Source organism: Crotalus tigris, unplaced genomic scaffold (assembly GCF_016545835.1).
Source record: "Crotalus tigris isolate CLP2741 ecotype Arizona unplaced genomic scaffold, ASM1654583v1 scf7180000018133.492856, whole genome shotgun sequence".
NCBI lineage: Eukaryota > Metazoa > Chordata > Lepidosauria > Squamata > Viperidae > Crotalus > Crotalus tigris.
Genome location: NW_024096842.1, coordinates 329,728 through 354,010, shown reverse-complemented (window position 1 = coordinate 354,010; position 24,283 = coordinate 329,728). Strand labels below are relative to the sequence as shown.

General features: G+C 49.0%; 1 protein-coding gene across 2 annotated transcripts in view; it reads right to left on the bottom strand.

Moving 5' to 3' along the window:
• Positions 1–24,283, bottom strand: part of EFNB1 (ephrin B1) — a 111,686-nt gene that overhangs the window by 51,173 nt on the left and 36,230 nt on the right. Inside the window, exons 1-2 of one of the 2 annotated variants that reach the window (XM_039348334.1) lie at positions 18,533–19,230; positions 15,178–15,455 (exon numbers count right to left, since the gene is read on the bottom strand). In XM_039348334.1, coding sequence (XP_039204268.1) covers positions 15,178–15,455; positions 18,533–18,669 — 415 coding nt within the window. In that variant the 5' untranslated portion in view covers positions 18,670–19,230. Of the gene's footprint in view, positions 1–15,177; positions 15,456–18,532; positions 19,231–24,283 lie in introns of those variants that run through there. The other variant, XM_039348335.1, reaches the window with a different exon arrangement.

The window sequence follows — 24,283 nt, the reverse complement described above, 5'->3', positions numbered from 1 at the left end:
AGGAATCCGCCATGGACTCGTGCGAGAGAGACTCCTCAGGTCTGTGAACCAAGGTCTCCTTGGCCAATAAGGGGCCACAAGGATTACCTCGGCTCTTTCCCGCAGAATCTTGCGTACTATTGCCGGAAGGAGAGGTAAGGGTGGGAACACATACAGGAGTTCCCTTGGCCATGGGTTCCGTAACGCATCCGACTGCTCTGCTCCCCTGGATGGGAATCGGGAGAAGAAGCGAGTCAGGTGGGCATTGGAAGGAGAGGCAAATAGGTCCACTTGGGGAAGCCCGAAGCGGTGACAGATCTCCCTGAAGATCCTCGGGTGTAGTTGCCACTCCGAGTGATCTATTGTTGATCTGCTCAACAGATCTGCCTGAATGTTTGCCTCCCCCGATATGTGGTCGGCCTTTATGGAGGCCAGATTTTGTTCCGCCCAAGCCCCCAGTAGGAGGGTCTCAGCCGAGAGCGAGCGAGAGTGTGTGCCCCTCTGACGGTTTATGTGGGCCTTGGCTGTCACGTTGTCCGTGACAGCCAAGCTGCTCCGGAAATGTCTTAACGCTAGGTGAATAGCTCGTAGCTCGAGCCAGTTTATGTTGTGTCGGAGGTCCACCGCTGACCAGCGGCCCTGTGTCCACTTGGTCCCCAAGTGGGCTCCCCAGCCGAATAGGCTTGCATCTGTCGTGACTACTATTCTGTTTGGTTCCCTGAAGGGGGACCCTCTGAGGAGGGCCGGAGATAGCCACCATCTGAGGGAGTGTCGTACTCCCAGAGGCATGCCTACCCTTCTCCGGGATGCACTGAGTTGCTGTCTCTGAAACGGGAGCATGTACCACTGCAGTTCTCTTGAGTGCAGCCTTGCCCAAGGAACTATTGCTATGGTCGATATCATCTTCCCTAGCAGCTGGGAGAGGCCGACCAGCATCACTGACTGACCGCGGCTTACCTGTTTTACAGTTTTCCTTATGCTGCTGAAGCGTTCCTGTGATAGGTACACCTTGCACTCCTTTGTGTCTATGACAGCTCCCAGATGGAGTATTCTCATAGTTGGGGTTAGGTGGCTCTTTGGAAAGTTCACCAAGAACTGTAGCAGCTTTATCACCAACTTTAGGTCCGCCTGAGATTGTTGGGCGGACGATGATTGGATTAGAATATCGTCCAGATAACACTGGACTCTGACCGGAATGTTCCTTAGGTGTGCTGCCAGAACCGCCAGAATCTTGGTGAACACCCTGGGCGCTGATGACAGGCCGAATGGGAGCGCCCTGTATTGGAAATGGTGCCCCCTGTATGCGAACCGTAGAAAGCGGCGGTGAGCCAGAGAGATAGGGATGTGCAAGTATGCCTCCGTGAGGTCGATTGATGCCAGAAAATCCCCTTTCCTTACGCTTCCAAGGATGGAGCGTAGTGTCTGCATTTTGAATCTGCGGTATTTTAGGTAGAAATTTAGCCTTTTTAGGTCCAGAATGGCTCTCCAACGCCCCGAGGGTTTTGGAACCACAAAGAGGATAGAGTAAAACCCCTGATTTCTCTGGTTCATAGGCACCGGTTCTACGGTCCGTATGTTTAGGAGATGTTGAACGGCCTCGTTCATGAGCCTCCTTTTTGTTGGGTTCGTGGGACAGGGGCATGGGCGGAAACGGTTTGGGGGCTTTGAGAGAAATTCTAGGGATAGGCCATGACGTATGGTGTCTCTGACCCATACGTCCGTGGTGGTCTCTTCCCACTGGGGGGCAAACCCTGCTAGTCTGCCCCCTATGGGAAGGTCTGAGTGGGAGTCATCTGGTACGGCGGAAGGGGCGGTTGTTCCCCCGAAAGGGCCGTCTTCCCTGTGTCTGTCTATGTCTTGTGTTCTGTCTGTCTCCCTGTCTTTCCCTATCCTGTCTAGCCTGGAAGGGTTGGGAATTTTGAAAGTAGTTGACCCTGGTTTCCGTACGAAAGGATTGCTTCCTTCCCCAGGAACCGGGTCTCTTGTCCTGCCTTTTAAGTATGTGTTTAAGGACCTTGCGCTTGTCTTTGTTCTCTGTAAGGTAAGGCGTTAGCGCCTCACCAAATAGCTTCGCCCCTTGGTATGGGGCCGAAGCCAGCTTCCACTTGGATTTGGTATCAGCCTGCCAGTTCTTTAGCCAGAGGAGGCGCCTGCTCGTGTTGTTTGCTGCCATTGCCTTGGCTGAAAACTTGGTCGCTAAGAGTGTCGCATCCGACGCATACTCTGTGGCCGCAACCATTTTGCTGAGTTCCTGGTGAGTACGTACGTCCTCCATGGGAACCCGGCCCTGAAACTCACGGAGCCAACATAGTGTGGTTCTGGTGAAAAAGGATGCGGAGGTGGTCGCCCTGGTAGCCCAAGCTATTGCCTGGTGTGTTCTCCTGTAGTTGGACTCACTCTTTCGGTCCTCGGCTTTAAGAGCCTCAGCAAAATCTCCTGATATGGCCGTGTTCGATATCAGGGGTCCTATGGGCTCGTCCACCACCGGCACTTCCAAGGTTCCCTCTAGCTCCCTTGCCACGTTAAATAGCTTCCTCTCCGCATTGTTAGGAAGCGGTAGGGAAATTGGCGTTGCCCACTGTTTCCTTATTGTGTTTAGGAACATGGTTGAGCATGGTATGCGGTGTTGAGTGGTTACCTTTTCGGCGAACATTTGCTCAGCCTCCATGTCGACTGTGACAGGTTCCGCTGTTGTTCCATGCCCAAGATGGGCTGTGGCCTCCGCCTTGCGCAGAATGGTAACAAAAAGAGAGGGGTTAAACAGGCCGCTGAAGGACGGCCCTTGAGGTGAGTTGTCCTCCTCCTCCTCGGACATTTGAATCCCCTGTGACGTACCTGGCTGGTCCAGGTAAGCTTCCTCGGAGACCGACGAGTCTGAGAGGGAGGAGAGATCCTGATGATCCTCCGTTTCCTCCCGATGCCTCGCTCTAAGTCCTAGAGGCTTGGCTTTGGAGGTCTGAGCCCTGGCCTCAAATGCCCGGTCTACTGCCTGCGCTATTAGGGTAGCTAGCAGATCCCCCGTCAGTGCAGGAGGAGTAACCATTGTCTGCGACCCTGCTGGTGCTGTGGTTAGCGTGGTCATCGGGGTTTCTTGTATCCTCCGTGGGGAGGGGGATCGGGAGAGCAATGAGAATTCGCCTGTCCCGCCCTCTGTCTGGGACTGTGATGAGTTCCCCATTGACCAAACACCCCGTGGGGATGAAGGGAGTCCCAGCGGTAGTTCGGGGCCTATCCCCCCACTCTGCCTATTTTCAATTCTGGCCCTTTTCTGGGCTCTGTTGAATTCTTTTTCTAGGGCTTGGTATCTTCTGATTGCCTGCTTGTCAGCCTTCTTTGATGACTTCCTTGCAGCCTTTCTAGGGGCTGCAGAGGATTCCGAATCCTCTGAAGCGGGTGCTCCAGAGGATGAAGGCAGGGCTCCAGTGGAGGGAATGATTGCTTCCTCCATTCTCCACTAACGCCGGGCCATGATAGGGGGGACCCAGGTAGTAGGAGAGCTCCAATTCTGAGTAAGGACAGGCGCACTACAGGGGGCGTCTGGAACTCAGGAGCAGACTCTGCCAAAATGGTCAGAGTTAGTCACTGTGCACGGATAAGAACAGGCACGCTAATGGGAATGCCTGGAATCCGGCTTGACTATGGTGGGTAAGGACAGGCACGCAACTGGGGATGCCTGGAACCCACCACTAAAATCCAGAAGTGTACGGGCCACTAATGGGGGACCCGAGTCCGGAGGGAGCCAAAGGCAACTCTTCTTTCTTTTTTTTTTTTGAAGGCACCAAGTCCTGGAGTACAGCTCTGAGAAAAACGCCCTTTTAAGGGAGTTGTATCACTGCAAGGAGCTCTATTCTCCTATGCAGAAAAATTCCTTACCCTTAGGCCGTCCAAGAAGTGGTCTTAAATGTCCTTATTCTAAATCCTAATCCAAAAACTCGGCCGTGCGTGCGCCCCCTCTGGCCGTCCACGCTTTATGGCTCTTTGTCTGTTTCTAAAGAGGCCCCCGTAGGCCGGTAGCTACTGAGCATGTGCTAAAATGGCTGCCGCGCATGCTCAGTAGCCCTCCTTGTTCGCAGAGCCATGTGTATGAGGAAGACAAAGGCCGCCCGTGCGCTGAGCTGCCCCTGCAATGGCGGCTCTTTTGAAACTCTCAGAGATCGCCCGGTGAGTTAAAAAACGGCGACTCGCTTCCCCAGCTGATTAGCGCCACCCGCCAGCGTCCCCGGGGTTTCCTCCCCGCGCGCGTGTCCTTTTCGCTCCCTGGCACTAACGTATGTTAAAAGGAAAACCCGTCCGACGTGGGTAACAGAGGGGGAGGGAATTGGGACAGGGAGGATTCTAAGAGCCTCCCTCCCTTCCTTACAAGGGAAAAAATCCCCTTTGGGGTCTAAGTTTCAGTTAGAAATTTTTTGAGTATTCAATTAAAATAACCTGTTTAATTCCAACTAGCTTAAGCTAAAAATCCTGGCTACAGTAGAAATAATCCCCCAATGGGAGAGACTATAGCTGCCTAGGAGCCAAAGTTGAGACGTCTATCTTCTGGGCCAGATCAGTCAAGACTGGGAAGTCGTGGCAACTTTGGCTGACTGATCTGATTGGGCAGGAAATACAGTCTCAACCCACTGAGTGGATTATCCATCTCCAGTGCTGGAGAAGAATGTCTTTCTCCTTCCTTTATATAGGCTGCACCCATTTACCATTCAAGGGACATATCTCTGAAAACACCCAGTGCACGCAAGCCTCCCAAGGCACTCAGAGAGGCAGCTGGCTGCTGAACAGCATTCTGCACCCACTCGCTATGGCTTCCAATAGGTGTTGAGAGACCTTCAGGCACTCCTGGAAAAAGAGGAGGTACAATTCAGCCTCTTAAGCTCTAATTCACAGAGGAAACAAAACTCCCCTCTCTGAAAGGAGATGAGAAATGAGATGAGAAATAACAAGCCCAATGCTGGGCTAGCTAGAACATTAAACAAAGGCTGGCAATCTGGAGGTTTGTCTGAACTAAAATCCCGGAATTCTGAATTGTTGTTGTTTTTTTAAGGGACAAAGCCACCCATGATGATGCAGGGGGAGGGGGCGAGGAATCCCTACTATGCATTGTTTCTTTTATACCAGTGGTCCCCAACCTTTATGGCTTTGTGGACCACTGGTGGGGGGAGAAGAAATGATTTTGTGTGAGTGGCAGGTGCACGCACTAGCACGCACAGCTCCATTTGCGCAAGCGACAGGCACTTACATGGGCGTGTGAAACTCCATTTGCGCAAGCGGCAGGAGTGCCCACCACTCACACAAATGAAGCTTCAGGCACGCACGCAAGGGCCTGGCACTTGCGCAAATGGAGCTGTGCATGCTTGCCTGCCGTTTGCACGGCCCAGGTTCAAACGGGTCGCAGCCCAAGGATTGGGGACCCCTGCTTTAGACAAAAATGAGAGGGAAATGAGAAAAGAGGAAGAAACAAGCCTTGGTCTTTCAACCTGAGGCAAACACAGATGGGGCAAAGTCTAGAGAAATCAACCAACCTTACTCTACACTAAACAGGTTTATTCTGTGTCTTTCTATTACTCTCCCTTTTGCAACTGGGAGAAGGCAAGTTTTAAGTCTTGCATTTGGATAGCAAGGGGAGCCATTTCTTTGGGTTCCATAATAAATCACCTCCCTTTGCTTATACTGTATATCCTAATGGTGTGAATTGCAGGGAGGAATTGTTAATTTAAAAATGGGATAATCCAAAAGGCACTTCAAAGGAAAAGATTCTAGGCTGCAAAGGAAAGGTAACTTTCTGCTCACTGCAAACTCTACTTCCATTCTGATTTGTGCACTTAGCATTTGCCTGCATTCATATGCGTTAAGGCATCTCGATCATTCTCAGTGAAAGCATAGCCTTCTGGAAGCCAGCAAGAAGGTGTCCATGTGGTTCTATTCATGAGAAATAAAAATCAAGGTATTTTTCAACCCAAACTACAAGATAGCTGCCACCTGATGAATTTTCAAACCAACCTGTCTCTGCCAAATTACATCTGATCTGCATCAAGCTTATTTAGCTAGTGATACTTATTGCTTACTTCAACTGTTTCAAAATTGGAATGGATAGTCTACAAGCAATTTAAAAATAATTCCAGAACATTAAGATGATCTCTCTCATCTTAATGAAGCCTTGGGACCTCCTAATGCCAAGAGGGTGACTCATGGATCTAGTTGCAACCCACAGAAACCATCAAGATGGGCTGCTGCTGCTGAATCAGCTTTCAGTTTATTTGGTGGGTTGACGCAGGAAAAAAAAGACAGACGGGACTTGGGTTCTGAACCAACTTTCCTTGAAACTGACATCTCAGAGGAACACCCAAAAAATCTGGAGGAAACCAGACACTGATGAGGCTACTGATATTTCTCAGCATGGCCACATTATTTATACTGTGTGATCAGATGCTAGGCACAGACAAGCCTTTCCAAGCCTTTCCAAGCCATGATGGATTCCCGAATCTGCAGCTTCATTGATCTGTGTAGAAAAGTGTCCAGTCCCCTCATCCAAGTTGGAGATTTTGAGCTTCTTCTGCTAAGACCACTTGAACTTACCCCTTTGCATTTTGCATAATTTCTGTGTTATATTCTGTAAGCACAATGTACCAACCTGGAAGGCATCACAACAAGTCTTATCTTACAGTTATGTGGAAGGCAGAAGGACTGGAATTGTTCAGCCAGTCTTTAAATAGGTGAATCCAGAGGGTGGTCGATATTGTTTCTACACAAGGTTACCTAACCCACGCCATATGTAATGGATTCCTCATGACTTCACTACAAAACTTCTGCATTCTTTGCTTTTTGTTCTAAACAAACATTGCTGGGAGGAGTTTAGGAAGTCTTGAAATGCAAGGTTTGCCTGCTTAAATTGGAGAGTCTCAATGTTCTCCTTTGAGCTCCATTTTACGAACACCTGAGATCTTAATGACCAGCTTTGTCCTTCCTCTTCTCAATTGCTAAAGAATTCAGCTTTCTGAGTTGTGTTAGCACAAGCTTCAATAGTGGGAATTTGGCTGTGTTCATTCCAGCTCTGCGTTTTAAGGCAGGATCAAAGGACTACTTGCTTCCTAGCAAAACAATAAGACCCAATTATCCCTCAGGCAAGGAAACTTCCAAAACCATCCAAGACCAATTTGGGCAAAGCAGACTTTTTTAAGAGCAGCACACAACGGATTAAATTCCAAAGTACAGAAACAACCCTCCAGGAGAGCTTTAAATCAGTGTCTAGCACCACCCTGTTGCTGAAGTTCAGCTACCCACAAGCGTGACACAAGTGGAAGGAGGGCTTACATTTTTGTTCAGGTCTATGGTTATAGGGGTGGTTAACAACGATGATTGGGAGCTCAGACTCCTAAGAGGCCACATTCCAGACCATAATGGACAAGGAAAACTTTGGCAATGCCCAGAGTATTCCTCTTCAGTTGCATTTGTCTCTTAAACACCACAATCAATCCATGCTCTCTTCTTTCTGACTCCAGCCCACACCAAGCCAGGGGACACCAAAACACAAAATCACCCCACACAGAAGATTTCTCCTTCTACTTCAAAGAACAGCCTGCACATAAAATACTAAACTGCTTACTGAACATACTGCACCAGTGGCCTCTGGTGAGCACTGATGATGCTACCTAGTTTGTGTAACAAAACGTCTGCAAGAAAACCATCAAGCTCAAGAGAGCACCAACGATCCCTCATGTCAACCATGAGCTATAAATATTCTCCTTTATTAGCAGTGGCCTAGGGGGAGGGGGAATCAGGATGGTGGTTGCAGTTGGGCAATTGGAGCCCCAATGTCTTAATATAGCCCTGTGTCAATAACACGTTACAAAAGGCTTAGATCATAGCTTTTCTATCACCCATCACTCCAGATGTCCATACTTTGAACTATCAAGCAAGGCACTGGGGGATATCCTGGGGGCTTTACTTCACGGCCCTGCTGAAGCTTTGGTAACATCCTAGAGTTGAAGGGTGGTTGAGGCTCTGGACAGGATCAGACCTATGTGACCACTCTTGACCCATCGCTCTGACTCTCCCTATGGTTCACAGAGGAGTTACAGGTTCTGAAAAGGATTGAGAGACACCTAGAGTGCTGCTGGAAGAAAATGAAGGGTGATTCTGACTGGACACCACTGGATGTAAGGCCTACCTCGTGGTGGTAAGAGCAGTAAAAACATTGTTGCTTCTCCTTCCTTGTCCAGAGTATCAGCCGGTGGCCTGTTCCAGGTCATCTGGTCCCTCCTTGAAGAGGAGGACTCGGGTGATCATTTTCAGGGCTGTGTGCAGAAGAATTTGTTCAACCTGACGACAGTGGCTCAGGTTCATTCTCAGTTGGAACCCACACACGATGCAGGTACATGTGAAATGCTATGGAAAGGTCTTGCCCAGTTATCTGGGAACAGTTCGATCCTGAGGGCCTGATGAAGTGGACAAAGTCCTTGATGCCATCGGTGCAACCACCTGTCAACTAGATCTTTGTCCCTCCTGGATGGTGAAAGCCTCCAGGACGCTAACTGCCAGGTGGGTTCAGGCAGTGATACATTCTTCACTACAGGAGGGGATATTCCTGGGGTCCTTTAAGATATCCCTGGTTTGCCCCTTCTTAAAAAATATATATATCTTGATCCCATCTGCCTGGACAATTCTCATCCAGTTTGTCACCTTTCCTTTTAAGAAAGATGGTAGAAAAGGTGGTTGCCTGGCAGCTTCAGAGGGTCCTGGATGAAACAGAGTATCTGGACCTCTTCCAGTCAGGATTCAGTCCTGCTTGTGGCACAGACACATTATTGGTCACACTTGGTGATCTCTGGCAAGAGTGGGATGGAGGTAGTGCTGTCTTTGACCTCTCAGCAGCCTTCAATATCATCGACCACGGTAGCCTTTTGGGCCAGCAATGGAGGCTGCGGTCGGGGGGGAAGTTTTAAGCTGGTTCAGCTCCTTTCTCCAAGGCCAGTCCCAACTGGTGTTGATGGGGAGTGAGAGATCCAGCCCATTTGTGTAGTGCCACAGTGCTTTGTATTCTCTCCACTGGGTGAGCTCATCCATCACCATGGGTTAAGGTACCACGATACTCAACTTTACATCTCCACTGCTGGTGATCAAAATGAGGCTATCCCTGCCCTCCTGTGGTGCCTGGAGGCTGTGGGGCCTGGATGGGGGACAACAGGCTTCAGCTGAGCCCTGGCAAGATCAAATGGCTTTGGGTAAATGGAGCTTCGGATCCGGAACATTAACTATATTTAGCTCTGGATGGAATTGCACTTCCTCAGTCAGACCAAGTCCGCACCTTGGAATTCTCCTGGACTCATGACTCCTGCTCAAGGAGCAGGTGGCAATTGTGGCTAGGAGAGCCTGTGCAAAATCTCTTGTTATGTGCTAGTGTTGCCATTTCCTGGATTGGGAGCCCCTGCACTTAGTCACTCAAGCCCTAGTCATCTCATGTTTGGACTACTGCAAAGCTACCCTTGAAGGGCATTCAGAAGCTACAAATGGTGCAAAATGTTGCAGCATGGGCAGTTCTTGGGACCCCTAGAGAGGCCCATGTTACACTGCTGCTCTGAGTGTACTGGCTGCCAGTTTCCTTCTGGGCGCAATTCAAGGTGTTGGTTACCATCTTTAAAGCCCTGCATGGCATGGTCCAGGTTACTTGAGGAACCGTCTCACCCCAGTAGGAGTGGTTTGTCCCATCTTCCCGTCCGTGGAGGAATTCTGGTTGGTGGGTCCAGGAGAAGAGCCTTCTGTGCTATGGCTCCCACCCTCTGGAACCTCTTACCCCCTCAAGATGGGACCTGAAGACCTGGCTCTGCCAGCTGGCCTGGGGCCCCAATGGGGTTGCATTGTTCTGGAGATGCTTGACAGATGAAGACCCTGCCTCCCCCCATGCGCATCCTGCTCCCTTCCTCCATCTTTTTAATTGTGCGTTATTACTGTTATTAGGAATATTTATTGTTCATGGTTTCAGTATTTGCCCAGAGTCACCTTGAAGCGAGATGGGCAGCAAATAAACTAAAGAAATAAAGAAACAAGTAAACAGATGGTCAGATCCAACCCACAAGTAACATATTGCTCTAACCTAAAAAAATGTTACCAGAAAGCAGAAAATGGAAGTCTATTATCGTTATCCAATTGTGCTAGTTTTATTTTGCCCTAGCTCAGTGGTTCTCAATCTTTTTAATGCCGCGACCCCCAACCGGTCGTAAGTCAAGGACTAAACCGGTCGTAAGTCGAGGACTTTCCCTGCCCGGGAGCGCCGCGCATGCGTGGTGCCGCCCCCTGCGCCGGCCGAGGCGTAGCTGGCAAGCGGCAGAGACGGAGCAGGCCGACCACCGGCTGGGCCACCAGCTGGCCCAGCCCGAGGGAGGCAAGGCACCCACCGGAAAAGGGGGAAAAAAGGGCAGACAGCCTTGCTTGGCGACTCCCGTGAAATGGTCGATCGACCCCAAATGGGGTCGCGACCCATAGGTTGAGAACCACTGCCCTAGCTGGTAAAATGCCATGGAGAACACCTGTGTCTCTGGACAGAGCTGGAGAGCCCGTGATTCTCCAGCTTGCTCAACCAAGAAACTCTTGGCGTTGGCCAAAGGTGGTTGAGGCGCCTGGCATTTGTATTTCAGCTGCATGGGTAAGGCTAGAGACGCCCCTCCGGACTGGAGACTAATCTTGTCGAGAGAATGCAGCTGTTCCCAGGAAAGGAATCGGAGGCCTTGGAGGATCACAAGTGAAGAGGAAGCAACAGTCCGGAATGGGACAACTCACCGTAGCCAACTTGCCGCCGGACAATTCAACCAATAAAAAAGTTAAATTACTTTCAATGGAACCATGGCCAATAATAATCACATAAAGAAAGTCAATCCAGAAATACAAGAGTTACAATAACATCAACAAAACCGTGGTCACCAATAATAAAAGTAACTGAATGAAACAATTAGTATAGCACTGAATTGTCCTGAGGCGAGTTGTCCGGTGGCAAGTTATCCTCGACCCCCCCCCCAAAAGTGGGATGCAGTTGCAAAAAACTGAAACACATCAGCTAAAATGTAGTACAGGCAGTCCTTGACCCACAACCATAATGGAGCCTGTCCATTACGACGATGGCCGTTCAGTGAGACAGCCTCACTTAATGATACCCACCCCTGCTCTCCGTAATGTGGCCATTAAATGAACACGCGGGTCACTCAGTGGAACATGGGGGGGGGAGGCCTGGGAGGCCCTCCACCTAGCCGGGCCTGTAAAGGAGGCGGACAAGCAGCCAAAAGCTTGTCTTGCCCCTCCCCAGCAGGGGAAAAGAGCCCAGCCGGATTCGGGCCCAGCGCCAGCCACGTTCGGAGCAGCTTCCAAAGAAGTCGCCGTGCTTGGCCGAGAGAAGCCCCAAACGCCAGGGAGGAAGCTTGGCCATCCATCCACGGGGGGCCTTTTGCCGAAGGAGGAGGAAGCCACGCTTGTGGGCTGGGCCTCTGCCCTGATCCTCCTCAAGCTCTTGCCAGGCTCTGGGGAAACAGGGGCGCTGCAGCAGCCAGGATGTAGGAGACGACCAGGCTGAGCCCGTCGTGAGCATCACCTGCCTCCAGTCTCTTCCTGCCCACAAGAGATCGAAGTCCAGCCCGACTTGAATTTCACTGACTCTCATCTCCTGCCAATTTGCTTTGAGCATTACTAATTTAAATTTTTGCCGAGTGACAGCGTAGAATAAAGTTGTATTCATTTGAATAACCGTGGTTCCTGGTTTCTTATGCCTGACACGTAATTTTGAAACATGGTTGTATATAGGGTTTTTTTGGGGGGGGGATGTTATAACTTTGGCCATTAAGTGAACAGTCATATTTCGAAGACTAACTCTATTGAGATCAAGATAAATCCTTGGTTCTATCTAGTCTGCTTTAGTCAGAGCACAGTTCATCTATTGTATTCCATTATGGACACCTCATTTTAAGGGCCCTGACATCTGGATCATGTCCAGAAAAAAGGAACCCAGACAATTAAGGAAGGAAAAACATATAAGGAATAAGGCGTTATATGTGTTCTATCCATGTAGCATGGAGAAGTGTGTAATGTGGGAACACAGGACAATTGTCTTCAAGCATCTGAGGAGCTGACATGTAAAAGCATAAGCAGAATTGTCCAAAATTGTATCCGAAGGGGGGGGGGAATAAAACCAAATGAATTTAGATTTCTAGAACATGTTTTCGCCTGGACACCAGGAAAAAAATCCTAACAGCATGAACTCTCAACAGAAGAAACTGCCTCAGAAGATGCAGATCTGCCTTTGCTGCAGACATTGAAACCGAGGCTGGATGGACATTTTTGATGATGTTCTACTAAGGTCCTTGCACTGAGCTGGGAGTCAGGGTGGATTACCTGCAAGGATTCTTCCAACCCTTATGCTTCATAATCTTAAGATCATCTGGAATAGGTACCCTAGTGCTGCTGCCCCACCCCAATCAAAACATTCTCATCTTACTTGACCTGAGCCTTCAAGCCATCAAAGCCCAGTTCAGGAAAGTCTTGGAAACTGCTGCCTATCAAAGGAGAAATACAAAATCTGAGCATTAATATTAAATCTGTTAAATAACCTATTCCCTTCCCTACGAATTGATGACCAGCTCCAGCAGACTAGAGCAGGGCTCACCACTCATCTTCCCCCTTTCTGGTCCCCCCCCCAACCTGTTGCTCTGTTCTCCACTCATGTGCCTCAGTGACTCCTCTGCTATTCTGGAAGCTCTTTTAAGCAGCAAAGGAATTGGTCCTTTTAGAGGCCGAGAACTGAAGACTTCATGCAGTGGAAAAACACAGGTCTCTGAATCAGAAGAGCTGGTGGAACCCCCTGCTGAAAGGGCAGGGCCAAACAAGCATCTGCTTTCAATTCCCTCACACCCTTTAAGTTCACAGCGGGACTAAGGGACAGCCTGGAAGGAAATTCTGGTCCGAGTCTGTCATTTATCTCCAAGTTGTCCGTGGTCATTCTTCGCTCTCCTGCCATTTTGAACTCTCCAAAGAGAAATTAAGGCCAAACGAGTGCATCAACATATGTCCACTCAGTGGAGGGTGGAAACGAAGGAAAGAAGCCCAAAGCCACACTGGTATTCTGGAACCATCTAGGCAGGGCAGGCCCAGAAAACAATAGGAAAGAAAGCCTGTTGGCATCCAGGCCCCAGCTGGAAGCATTCCGTGTGTCCTCCGTGGCTATATACAAAGCAGATGTAGCAGAAGCCAAAGGATTCCTTCCCCAAATCAGTGAAATGAGAGAAGTTCACTGGGAGGAAGGATAGCTGGGCCGGAGGTTGCCTGTCCTGTGAAGAGGCCCTCCTCGGTGCCAAGGGCTGAACAAAGACGAGCCGAAAAGAATCCATTTTGCCACATCATTAGGGGATCTCCTGAAGTCAGCCAGAGGAGGGTTTTCAGACTGCATCCCCTATCAACGATGCCCTTCAGCATTTGACAAATAATACAAATGCTACGTTAGAAAGAGAAGTCAGGAGCCAGCAAGAGAACATTCGGAGAGAAAGGCTGCTTTCCTGCTCAGAAGATCAATTTACCTACCTACCCTGTAGACTGAGCTAGTACTTGTTACTGTTATTCTAATGATAATAGTGTACCCTTTGCTTCCACTGAAATCCTAATTAAATTGTCAGAAACTGCAACATTTTGTTAACCCACCTCCCATAGGTGAATGTGCGCTTTCTGAACACAGCAGTTCTTGCATCTAACAAAATGGAGTCATTCCACGGTGACTTCTTAATTTTTCCCCTAATTTAAGCGAGTGCATGTTCTCCTCTGAAGCCACGACCAGGCGCTCATAAAAGAAGCTAATACTTTGGCTGTGAAAATGCTGCTAATTGGAAGCAAAATTGGGATGGGCCGAGCAGCACAGCCAGCCAAGGGATCGTCCACGCCTCTCCCACAATCAGAGCAGAAGAGAAAGTTCTTTGCAGACAGACAGAGGCAGAGCGTGTCCTTTCCAAGTAGGGGACATATTCTGTGACTCTTCTACTGCCCATATGATACTCCCAAATTAAAAGAGGTCCCTCAAATTATGTTATCCCTTTGAGGTAGTCCAGGCAAGAAGCAGAACTATGAATACTAAATCTTTATTCTAACATTAACAAAATCTTGTGAGACTGGAAGTGTTTCTCCCCCTCCTCCATTTTACTCCCTGGAAAACCAGGAAGGGTCCTCCTGAAAGACTCCCCTCGCCCCCCCCCCTCTGTGGACGGTACACACTGCAGCTCTTCCTTCTGTCTTCCAAAGTCATTTCCACAAAACACCCTTGATGTGGGAAAGATAGGGAAGGGGGCAACCTCTGGGGGAATGGAGGGGAGAGACTGCTGTGAAGCTAAAAAAACAAAAACCACACTACTAGCTGGTCCCAGACAGGTTTGTTGCCCTGGAGATACATTGACCAGGTGCCCCAAAGGAGGAACAAGCAGTATCTCCCACGCCAGCTCCTCTGAAATCTCTGGGCTGTTTTTCCACCAAAACGGCTCTGTAGTCTAGCACCTCCCAGACTAAAAAATGCCCTTCCAAGAAATTTCAAAATCAACAAGCCAAGGGAACTGCTGGATTCTTCCGAAGACCACAAATGCTCTGTAGCTACAGTGAAAGCAGGATGAAGCTTGGAAGAAACAAAGATTCAATTCCAGTACAAAGTAAGGGTCATCGAAGCAATCACCACTGATGCGGACTTCTAACCAGGAGCTTGCTTTGGTTTCAATTTCTGGATCAAAATCATCAGAAACGCTCCCAGCACTCAGCAAACAGACTCCTGACTTTGGTTCCTGTCTCCCTTCAGACTGTTTCCCGAGGCTTTAATCCAGAACCCTTTTCCAGACCTAAAACTGGCTCCTGCTCTTGGATGTGACATCTGCCCAGGCAAACGTTAGGGCAGCAACACTCTGGGCTCGCCTGCGGAGAATCAGGCAGCCGAGGAACATTTATCCTTCCCCTTGTGCGTCCAGCACAGCAGCTGCTTTAAATTCAGAATTTTTCAAAACAGGCATGAGTAACAAGATGGCTCCACACAGCACCTAACAAACTGCAACTGAACAATACAGTGTACTTCCTAGTGGAAAGAGGTTCCCTGGGTGGAAATGGGGGGGGAGAAGGGAGGGAGGGAGAGAAACTGATACTCTTCACAGGAGTCTGCAAGAGAAAGCTAACACTGAGGGAAGAGGGAGATGATGGGGCACTCACATGTGATAAAGTAATCCTGGTGTCTTTTGAATTCCAAGCCCATATAGTTGGGGCTGAACTCCTGAAATTTGATGGTAAAACGGATTTCCAGCTCAGGCCTGTTGCAGGTCACCAACACGTTAGGGTCCATGACGGTGCTGCAGGACTCTGCTTGGTCCCGTTTCACCAGGTATAACTTGTAATATTCATAGGGTTTGGATGGCTCTCCCTTCGGACAGATTATATCCAGCTTGTCCCCAATTTCTGGGTAAAGCACCAGCCCTGTGCCAGACACGAACCTGCAAAACATGGAAAGAAACAAGGAATCAGCACAGAATGAACTTATTGTGTTTATTATGACCTACCACTATAGTTGTTACATTCAGCAAATACCTGCATAAGGAGAGCATCAAAGCACCTGCTGTATCAAAGTATTATACAGTATCTGCATTATTTGTTTCCTGCTTTTATTATTTTTACAAATAAGTCAAGATAGTGAACATATCCAACACACCTTCCTCCTCCTATTTTCCTCCCAACAACAACCCTGTGAGGTAGGCGGGGCTAAGAGAGCACAACTGGCCCAAGGTCGCCCAGCCAACTTTCATGCCTAAGGTGGGACTAGAACTCACCGTCTCCCGCTTTCTAACCTGGTGCCTTAACCGCTCACATCACCTTCAGTATGTCTGGAAAAAGGAACAGCTCAGCTTACAGTCCCATTAAAGACTGGCTGAAGTCGGATGCTCATCCCTCAGTTCTGTCCATCAACAAATCTTTAGTGGAGACTCCATTTTCCCATTAATACTTTTTTCTTTTCCACCCAACGTAGGATAAAAATGGAAGTCGCCCCCCCCCTGCAGCAGCCTGACCCTTCCTCCTCTGACCGTCTCCGCTGGCCTGGGGCCTGCTCGGCGACTCCCTTTCTTTCTTAGCAGGCTGGTCAGGTCTGGCCTAGAGCCTCCTTAAGACCAAGGCTCGGTCCGATCTTCTGGCACCACACTGACATGAGCCTGACAGGGGCCCTTTCGACCTAAGGCCAAAAGGATGAAGAAAATGGACTGGCTTTGTGGGTGAAATAGCTTTCATGTCCCTCAGAAGAGAAAGGGGCTGAGGAAATGTTTATTTCTCCTGCAGCAGCTGGGAACCAGTAGCAGAGATCCTTGGCTCTTCCTTCTCAGTGTTAAGTGGCAGGGACAGGGAGAAGACTGCAAAGCTCCAGTTGTGTCCCTGACCTCCTTTCTAAGGGAGACGCTGTCCAGCGAAAAGGGGCATTTCTGCATGGACGACTCCTTTCATTTTCAAGGGCTCTAACTGAGAATACTGTGATGTGTTATTGCTAACCTTTATTTTGGAGAGTGAAGGAAGGTGCATTATTTGAAGATGCCAAAATTGTCCAGCTGAAGGCCAGAGAAGATTCAAATAGGATGAAAGGGGAAACCATTTTGAAAAGAGAGCGGAGACGGCTCTCGGCCCAAAGGTGGCCAAAAAGAGAAGCAATGCTCCCCCTTACAATGCACTCTGTTTAACAGGGCGATGGAGCCATCCTGAAAAGAGAAGCAGGGGAGAGCTGGCAACCAGACAAAAGGCAGCATAGAAATCAGAGGAAGCTGGGGGTGCCTTTCGTTCCCACAAGGCAACCAAAGGATTGCAGGTCTGAGCAGCATTCGCCAATGCAACTGGAGTGGGCAAGGAAGAGGGGAAGCGTCTGTGGAGGGGAAGGGAGCACAATCGCTTCTGACTAGGCAAAGACGGCACGGTCACTGCTGTCCAGGACCGACACCAAAGGGATGCTCTGAAACTTCTTTCTCCGTAGGCCTCTAGCGGTGGCGCTGGACAAGTCTCTCCTCTTCCCCTTGGCTAGAAAGCGCAACAGTCAGTTCAGGGCTGCTTCCCAAGACAAAGAAGGGAGTGAGGAGTTATTCCAAACCAGCTGCCTCCTTCTTGCTGCACGAATGCTGAACGGTTTGTCCTTTCACAAAACTGTAGGAACTGACCTTCTGAGCCTCATTCTGGTCCCACGCCCTGCATGTCCACGTGGACACCACAGTATGCTGAGCTACCTGGCAGGGCTCTTTGAACAGTGCCAGTGGCCTGTTTAGCCCAAAGCGGAGGCCAGACGCCACCCCTGCAAGATCTCCTCCCTTCCAGCCAACAGTTTGCAAGCTGAGCTGCCCACCTAGCCAGAGGGAGGGAGGGAGGACGGCTGGTGCTCCCCTCACAGGGCTTCTCTTCTGTGTCTCCCAGCTAAACTCCACTGCAGAGTCTGCCAAGAGCAGCCCATTTTCCTGCCAAAGTGCAGTGCCTCTTCCCCGCTTTTTTTTTCATTTCAAGTGCATCCCTTCCTGTCTTTGTCTGTTTTTGTTTCTAAACCTAGAATATTTACAAGAACAGAACTGATGAATGCAGCATTTATTTTGCACCAGAACACTAATATTTCATTTGAAAATTCCATTTCATTCTAACTTTCCCCTAAGAAAATTTCTAAAGTTACATAAACGTAGACTAAGACCGTGATCTTGAATTACTAGTGAGGGGGTCTCTTAATGACCTCTGAAGAAGGGAACAGCCTGACGGGTCAAACACCTGATACCCCAACAACCTGCCTTCTTTACCCTCACAACTCTCATCTGATTGCCTCTTCATGAATACTGCCCAAATCCCAAGTAGTACCAGGAGCGAAGAAACCCCGGGTGGTATCCAAGAGCTTCAGCTGGTACAACCCGAGACCACGTGGCTGAGAACTAATACACATTTAGATGGCCCAACCTCTGGGGTGCAAAATCTGCATGGGGGACCAACTGCTCCTGGCCCCTCCCAGGCCCGAAGCATCCCTGGCTGCTGACTGGGAGGGTCTTTCCTTGCCTTTTGGAAGGGCTGGGGAGCTTCTTAGCCTCAACTCCCTAGACCTGTGGTGGCGAACCTACGGCACGCGTGCCCCAGGTGGCACGCAGAGCCCTCTTTGTGGGCAAGTGCGCCGTCACCCCAGTCCTAGGCCTTCAGCTCGGTTTTATAAAACCTTTTCGCTTTAGGCCTCCTCCGCCGCCGCATACAAAAAAAAAGCTCAATCAATCAATCAATTTCAACTTCTCACGGAAAAAAAAGATCTTGCAAAGTTAGAATTGATTGAACTTCTTAGTCCCACCCATTTACCACTGAAGCCACACCCACCCAATGGGACACGCCCACCCAATGGGACACGCCCACCTGGCACCCGACGATACATAAGTGGATTTTGGGTTGCAATTTGGGCACTCGGTCTCTAAATGGTTCGCCATCACTGCCCTAGACCTTTAAGAAAAGAGTCAAGAGGGGGTCTATTTACAAGGCCCTATTTTAAACAGGGGTCTGTGTGTCTGCGCACCATGTGCCCACGCACCTTCGTGTCAGTCTTGATTCCTGACAAGTGCCTGGACCAGTCCCTGCCATTTTCTTGCCGGTGGTATTTTTCAGAAGGGGCTCCTCCTGCCTCCTCCTTTTTTTCAGGGCTGAGAGAAGTGACTGGCCCAAGGTCATCTGGCTGGCTTCATGCCTAAGGAGGGATTTGATTGATTGATGGTTGATTGACTGCAGGGGGTACCATCAATCAGGCCCCAAAGTTTTATTCATTTTAGTATTTTGAGAGAAAATATTACTGTACTTAGGAGTAAGGAAGTGTTTGGAAGAAAATGGCAACCAATTGGAGCATTTCATGTTATTCGTATCATATGTTCTCTGGGGGGGCCTGACTTTTGGTGCACCCTGAATGTATGAATGTATGAACATGGAAGCGGGGGAGATGGAAAGTCAGGGGAGAACACTGAAATGCATAAGCAGGTAAATGAGACAGGTGTGCATTCGTGTGTGGGAGAGAAAGAGAGAGAGAGAGTTAATTACATCTTCCCAGGCCTGGATGTGGAGCTCCAGTATTCTGCATAGTTATTTGCCACTCCCCAAGTTTAGTGTGACTGGCATAAATCATGCACAAGAGTAAAAAGAGCAGCAGCAGAATAAACAGATCAAGGTAAATTCTGAAAGCTCTCAATTAGTCAGAATTAACCTTTCTTAGTAGAGCAGACCCTAGAATTTGAGGGCATCACGCGATGACAGCACTGCCCGGAATCGCTTCTACTTTCTCTTGCTCTGCCACAGAAATGGGCCACCTGGGTGAATCTCCACTCGCGCTTCATCGATTGTGGACAATGGCGAGGAATGCCCTGACAATGGCTGGTCAGGGTTAGGTGAGGGCCGTCTGCCCCTGCTCTCTTCTGGAACTAAGGACGCCGCAGGAAGGCGGCAGGAGCAGGGTGGGCTTGCGTGGCAGATGGGCACCACGGCCTCATGTGAGTTTCCCGATTTCGCTGCCACCTCCGTCCAAATGAGAGTGGCCCTCGACAGAGCCTGATGCTCAACTAAAACAAGAGCTTATGGCTGCTCCATAGGAGGCATCACACACACACACACACACCCCACAGACCGACTTCCTCCTTCAATGGGCAGAATCCAGTGGGAAAGGCAACCCACTGAGAACCAGCCCTGAGCCGTACCCAGGCCGCTTTTTCTGGGCCTGCAGTCTTCAAAACAGAGGCGACCAGTGCAGCACCCCCCCACACACTGTCCTCCCCACAGCTTCCCTGCTCCTCTGCGGACTCACCCACTGCCAGCCCACCTTGAAGCACAACTCCACTGGCAGACACGCTGGCCCACCTACACCCAGAGCCACTCTCTCTTCTTCGGGAAGGGCCTGAGCCTGTGGCTCCCCTCCTCTCCAGGCCAACTCCCGCAGACAGGCCACTGGGCAAGAGCACCTGCAATTTCCCCCACAAGCAGCCACCCAGTTGCTTCAATAGTAAGATGGGGGCATGTGAAACCAACAAACAAGCATACAAACAAGCAAGCAAGCAAGCAACAAGCAAGCGCTGGTGGTGCAGAGGTTAGAATGCAACATTGCGGGCCAAACTGCCCACAGGCAGGAGCTCAATCCTGACAGGGCTCAAGTTTAACTTAGCTCTCCATCCTTTCATGGTCGGGAAAATGAGGACCCAGATTATTGGGGGCAACAATAATGCTTCTATATTGTAAACCACCCGAACGATTGCTGAATGAATGGTCGGTAAGCAAGGACTACTTCTACTAGGTACAGTATAATATAGCCTTTAATTTTATTAAAGTAACTCGAGGCGGCATATCCACCTAATCTCTTCTTCCTCCTATAGCTTTCCCCACAACAGCCCTGAGAGGTGGACTGGCCTGAGAGAGACAGACTGGCCCAAATTCACCTAACCAGCTTTCATGCCTAAGGCAGGACTAAAACTCACAATTATTATTTATTTATTTGGTTTACCATTTTTCACTTCTTTTCTAGTCTCCACACAAAGTTGCTTACGTTAAAAAGGAATGAGTCATATGTACACAAAGGTGTGTGTGTGTGTGTGTGTGTCCCTCTCTCTAGGAGGCTGGCTTGGTCTAGCCTGAGAGCCGCAAAGCAAGCTGTCCTGGAAGAGCCACGCCTGGTGCCAGCCTCCCTCCCTCCCTCCCTCCCCTCGGGCGAAGTGGGGCCGTGCGCTGCCTTTTGAAAGGGACTGAATAAGAATTCTCAAACACAAAAGAGGAAAGCCAAGCTCTGGGCAGCATCCATAGACAAAAGAAGTTAGAGGATGCCATAATTCCATTTTGTTGCAAAAGACTTTAGTATTCTTTACACTATTAAAATGGGCAGGCAGGGAAAATCAGAGTGTGAAGGTCCTTGAAAAGAAGCGCAAACCAGCCAGATTTCCTTCAGCCGAGCCGAGCCTCCGATTCACGGCACGTCTAGGCAGTTTCTTGGCAGCAGGAGGAAGCGCTCCCCCCTCCACGCCTGCCCCCGAAGGGCTCTCCAACGCGCTCTCTCGCCCCCAGCCTTGGATCTGCCCGCCCTGACTGATGATCTGATGATCTGCTGATGATCTGCCCGTCAACTGCTGATCTTAAAACAGCAGCCCAGCTCTCCGACCCACCCAGGGAAGTCCAGCAGGGGTGGAACTCTCTGCCCACCCCAATTTCTGTGCCAGAAGGGGGTCTCCACTTCAGCAGCACCTTGGAATCTTTGTAATGCGGACCCTCTCACACCTCTGCTTCGTGGCTTCCTGGAAACCCTGGGGAGATGCAACTCTCTCCCTCCACAAGTTGCTGTCCACCCAAGATGCTGCATCACAACTTTTTTCTCCCAATCAGCACAGCCCCTGCTGCCCCCCCATTTCCCCCCACCCCCAAACTAGGAATGATCAGGTCATCCATGTCAACACTGTTGTCTTTGGAGAGGCTACAAAGGAGCCCAACAGCTGGAACGGCCACCCAACAAACACAGAAAGAAGCGTGGTTCTAACCAGAAGTCCTCACCTGCAGGGCCTCAACCAGAACAAACCAGAGGAGATTTACGTCATTCCTGACCTCTGACTTCCTTTTACAAGAACCATTCCAAATAGAGCACAGCCCCCCCCCCTTTAAAAAGAGCAAGACCACTGTTGAAACAGCCTCACAGAGAACACAAAACTGACCGTTGTGCATTGCCGGTCCCACATTCTGAATCGAGAGACAGCTACGTGCTACCCTCAAGAATGAGGAGAGGACGGAGGAGGGGGCGCTGCTCAGCCACTTTAATCAGAATTCATTCTCTCACCATCTAAAATTTTAAATTTAAACCAAGGAAAAATAAACAGGCACCCTGTCTCTAGCATGTCTATGTTGTCTGGTCAGGAGAAAGCCGCCAAGTGAGAAGGGTCCCACTGCACCCTCCAGGGAGCAAGGAAACTACCAGTCAGCCCTCAGAGGCAGCCCAGGGAAGAAGCACCGGCCAGCAAGGTGAGCTTGCATCCACAGCCTCTGGCAGGCAGGTCTGAAAGCCCCTTTCCCCCCAAGGGTCCTTCTGAGGGGTTTCCCACGGCCCTTGGTGCTGGTTCTCTAGCTAGGTGGTTATTTCCCTCCCGTCCTTTTCTGACCCTTTATAAAAATAAGGTTTACATTCTTTTCACTTGCATTTACCTCTCTTCCTTGTCCTAGAATAAAAATATCATCCCCTTCTTTTGAGTGGGCTTGTCTATCTCCATCTGTCTTTTGTTTCAGTAATTGCTGTATTTGCTCTTGTGTTGTTGTTTTTTACTGATTATGCCAGGAGAAGTATTTCTCAGAAAGCCCAGTTGCTGAGACAAAGAGAGAGGAGAGAGGGGAATTTTGCTATTCCATCACTCCCCGTCTCCTCCCTGAAAATGTACTACAAATTCACCAAACAAAGCACTGAAACACCACAACATCTTCTGCTATTGCACTTGGAGCAGGACTGTAGCTGGCCCAAACGTATTACAGAATCAGTGTGGGTGGGGGAATCTGTTTGCTTGAAACCCCCATCTGGTGAAGCAGAGATGTAGGCAGGAAGAACAAGTCAGCTATTTCAACATATAGATTTTATTATATTTAAGAAAACAGACAACAATCATCTTTGTCTCCTGCATGAAATGAACACACAAGTAAGCTGAGACTGTTTTCACGGGAGATGGTCCCACAAAATGTGCAAACAGCTAAAATAAAGAAGGCCACCCTCAATTTTTGTTGAAGAACTGGCCATTAACACGGAGATGCAGCTCTTCCCAAGGAATCATTTGCACATACATGCACAGAGACCATTCTGAACTTCTTAGAGCTTATACATGAGTTTAGCAGGAGTCACACATGTACCAATTGAGTGATTATGTGCTATGAAGTGATTTTGACTCCTAGCAACCATATAGATCATCTCTGTGATTTTTTGTTTGTTTTTTCAAGTCTTTGTTTACTCCAGGCAACTGCCTCGACAATTCCCTGCAGCTTTCTTGCCAAGATTTCAGAAGATGTTGGCCATCACCTGTTTCCTAAGGCCAAGAGAGTATGACTGGTTGAATAGCATGTGAATAAAAGAGAAAAATAAGGTCATATATGAGCGGAAGGACCTGACCTATGCAATGAAATATCTTTGCACAGAAATGCACAACTAGAAGCCTGACAACCAGGTAGGGAATACCTTACATGTGGAGGAAGGAATGCAACAACAGGTGTATCTAGTTTAATGAAGAGAAGGACTAGGGATGAAATGATAGCAGCATTCCAATCTCTAAGGGGCTGCCACAAAAAGAGGGGTCAACTCATTCTCCAAAGCACCTGAAGGCAGGACAAGAAGCAATGGATGGAAACTAATCAAGGAGAGAACCAACCTAGAACTAAGGTAAAACTTCCTCACAGTGAGAACAATTCATCAGTGGAACAATTTGCCTTCAGAAATTTTGGGTGCTCCAACATTGGAGGTTTTTAAGAAGAGATTGGACAGCCATTTGTCTGAGCAGAGGGTTGGACAAGAAGATCTCCAAGGTCCCTTCCAACTCTGTTATTCTGTTAACAGGTCCTTCATTTAGGGGGGAAACCTCTGAGAGTCCACACAATAAAAAGCAAAACTGGTAAAAAGACTCATCTATAACAAAGCAAAGGAAGAGTTAACTGTAGGGCGCCATGGATTTACAGCACATCTTCTAAATCTACACATGTAAGTCCTGCCTCTCTCTATAGCAAAAGAAGAATGGCGCGTTCAGATCATCCCGAAGTGGGAACGTTTCGATACATGATGGAGAAACTGAAGTTGCAACACCTCCCAGGTCTGCTACCTCAGAGGGCTTTCTAGGCACACTCTTTCTGGCAGTGTCGGGTAGAAGTGGAATTCTCAATTGCAAGAAAGAGTATAGTACTGCTGCAACCCCTGCTTTGTGACCTTGCGATAATGTGGAAAAATCAAATCAAGTATACACTAGTATGCATGGAGGTAACAGTTCCTGCAGCGTAAATACTCCTTTAGGCCTGGAGATCAACTAAATGAATTTGGACCAGTTTTCACCCCTCAGCCTAAAAGTCAAAAAAACATTGATGGACCAGAGGGGTTAATAACTGCCCATAATCTTAAATGAAGAGCCCGTTTGCACCTTTCCGAACAATGACAATGATGACAATGAAAAATCATATAACCATCCACCCACCTGCAGGTGTTTGTTAAGGGCCAGAGACAACTACCAAGAAGCCTCCATGTTTTCTCCATCGGGACATTTAGAAAAATTAGAATGAGGTAAATTACTTCCAGGATATGCTATTCATCTAT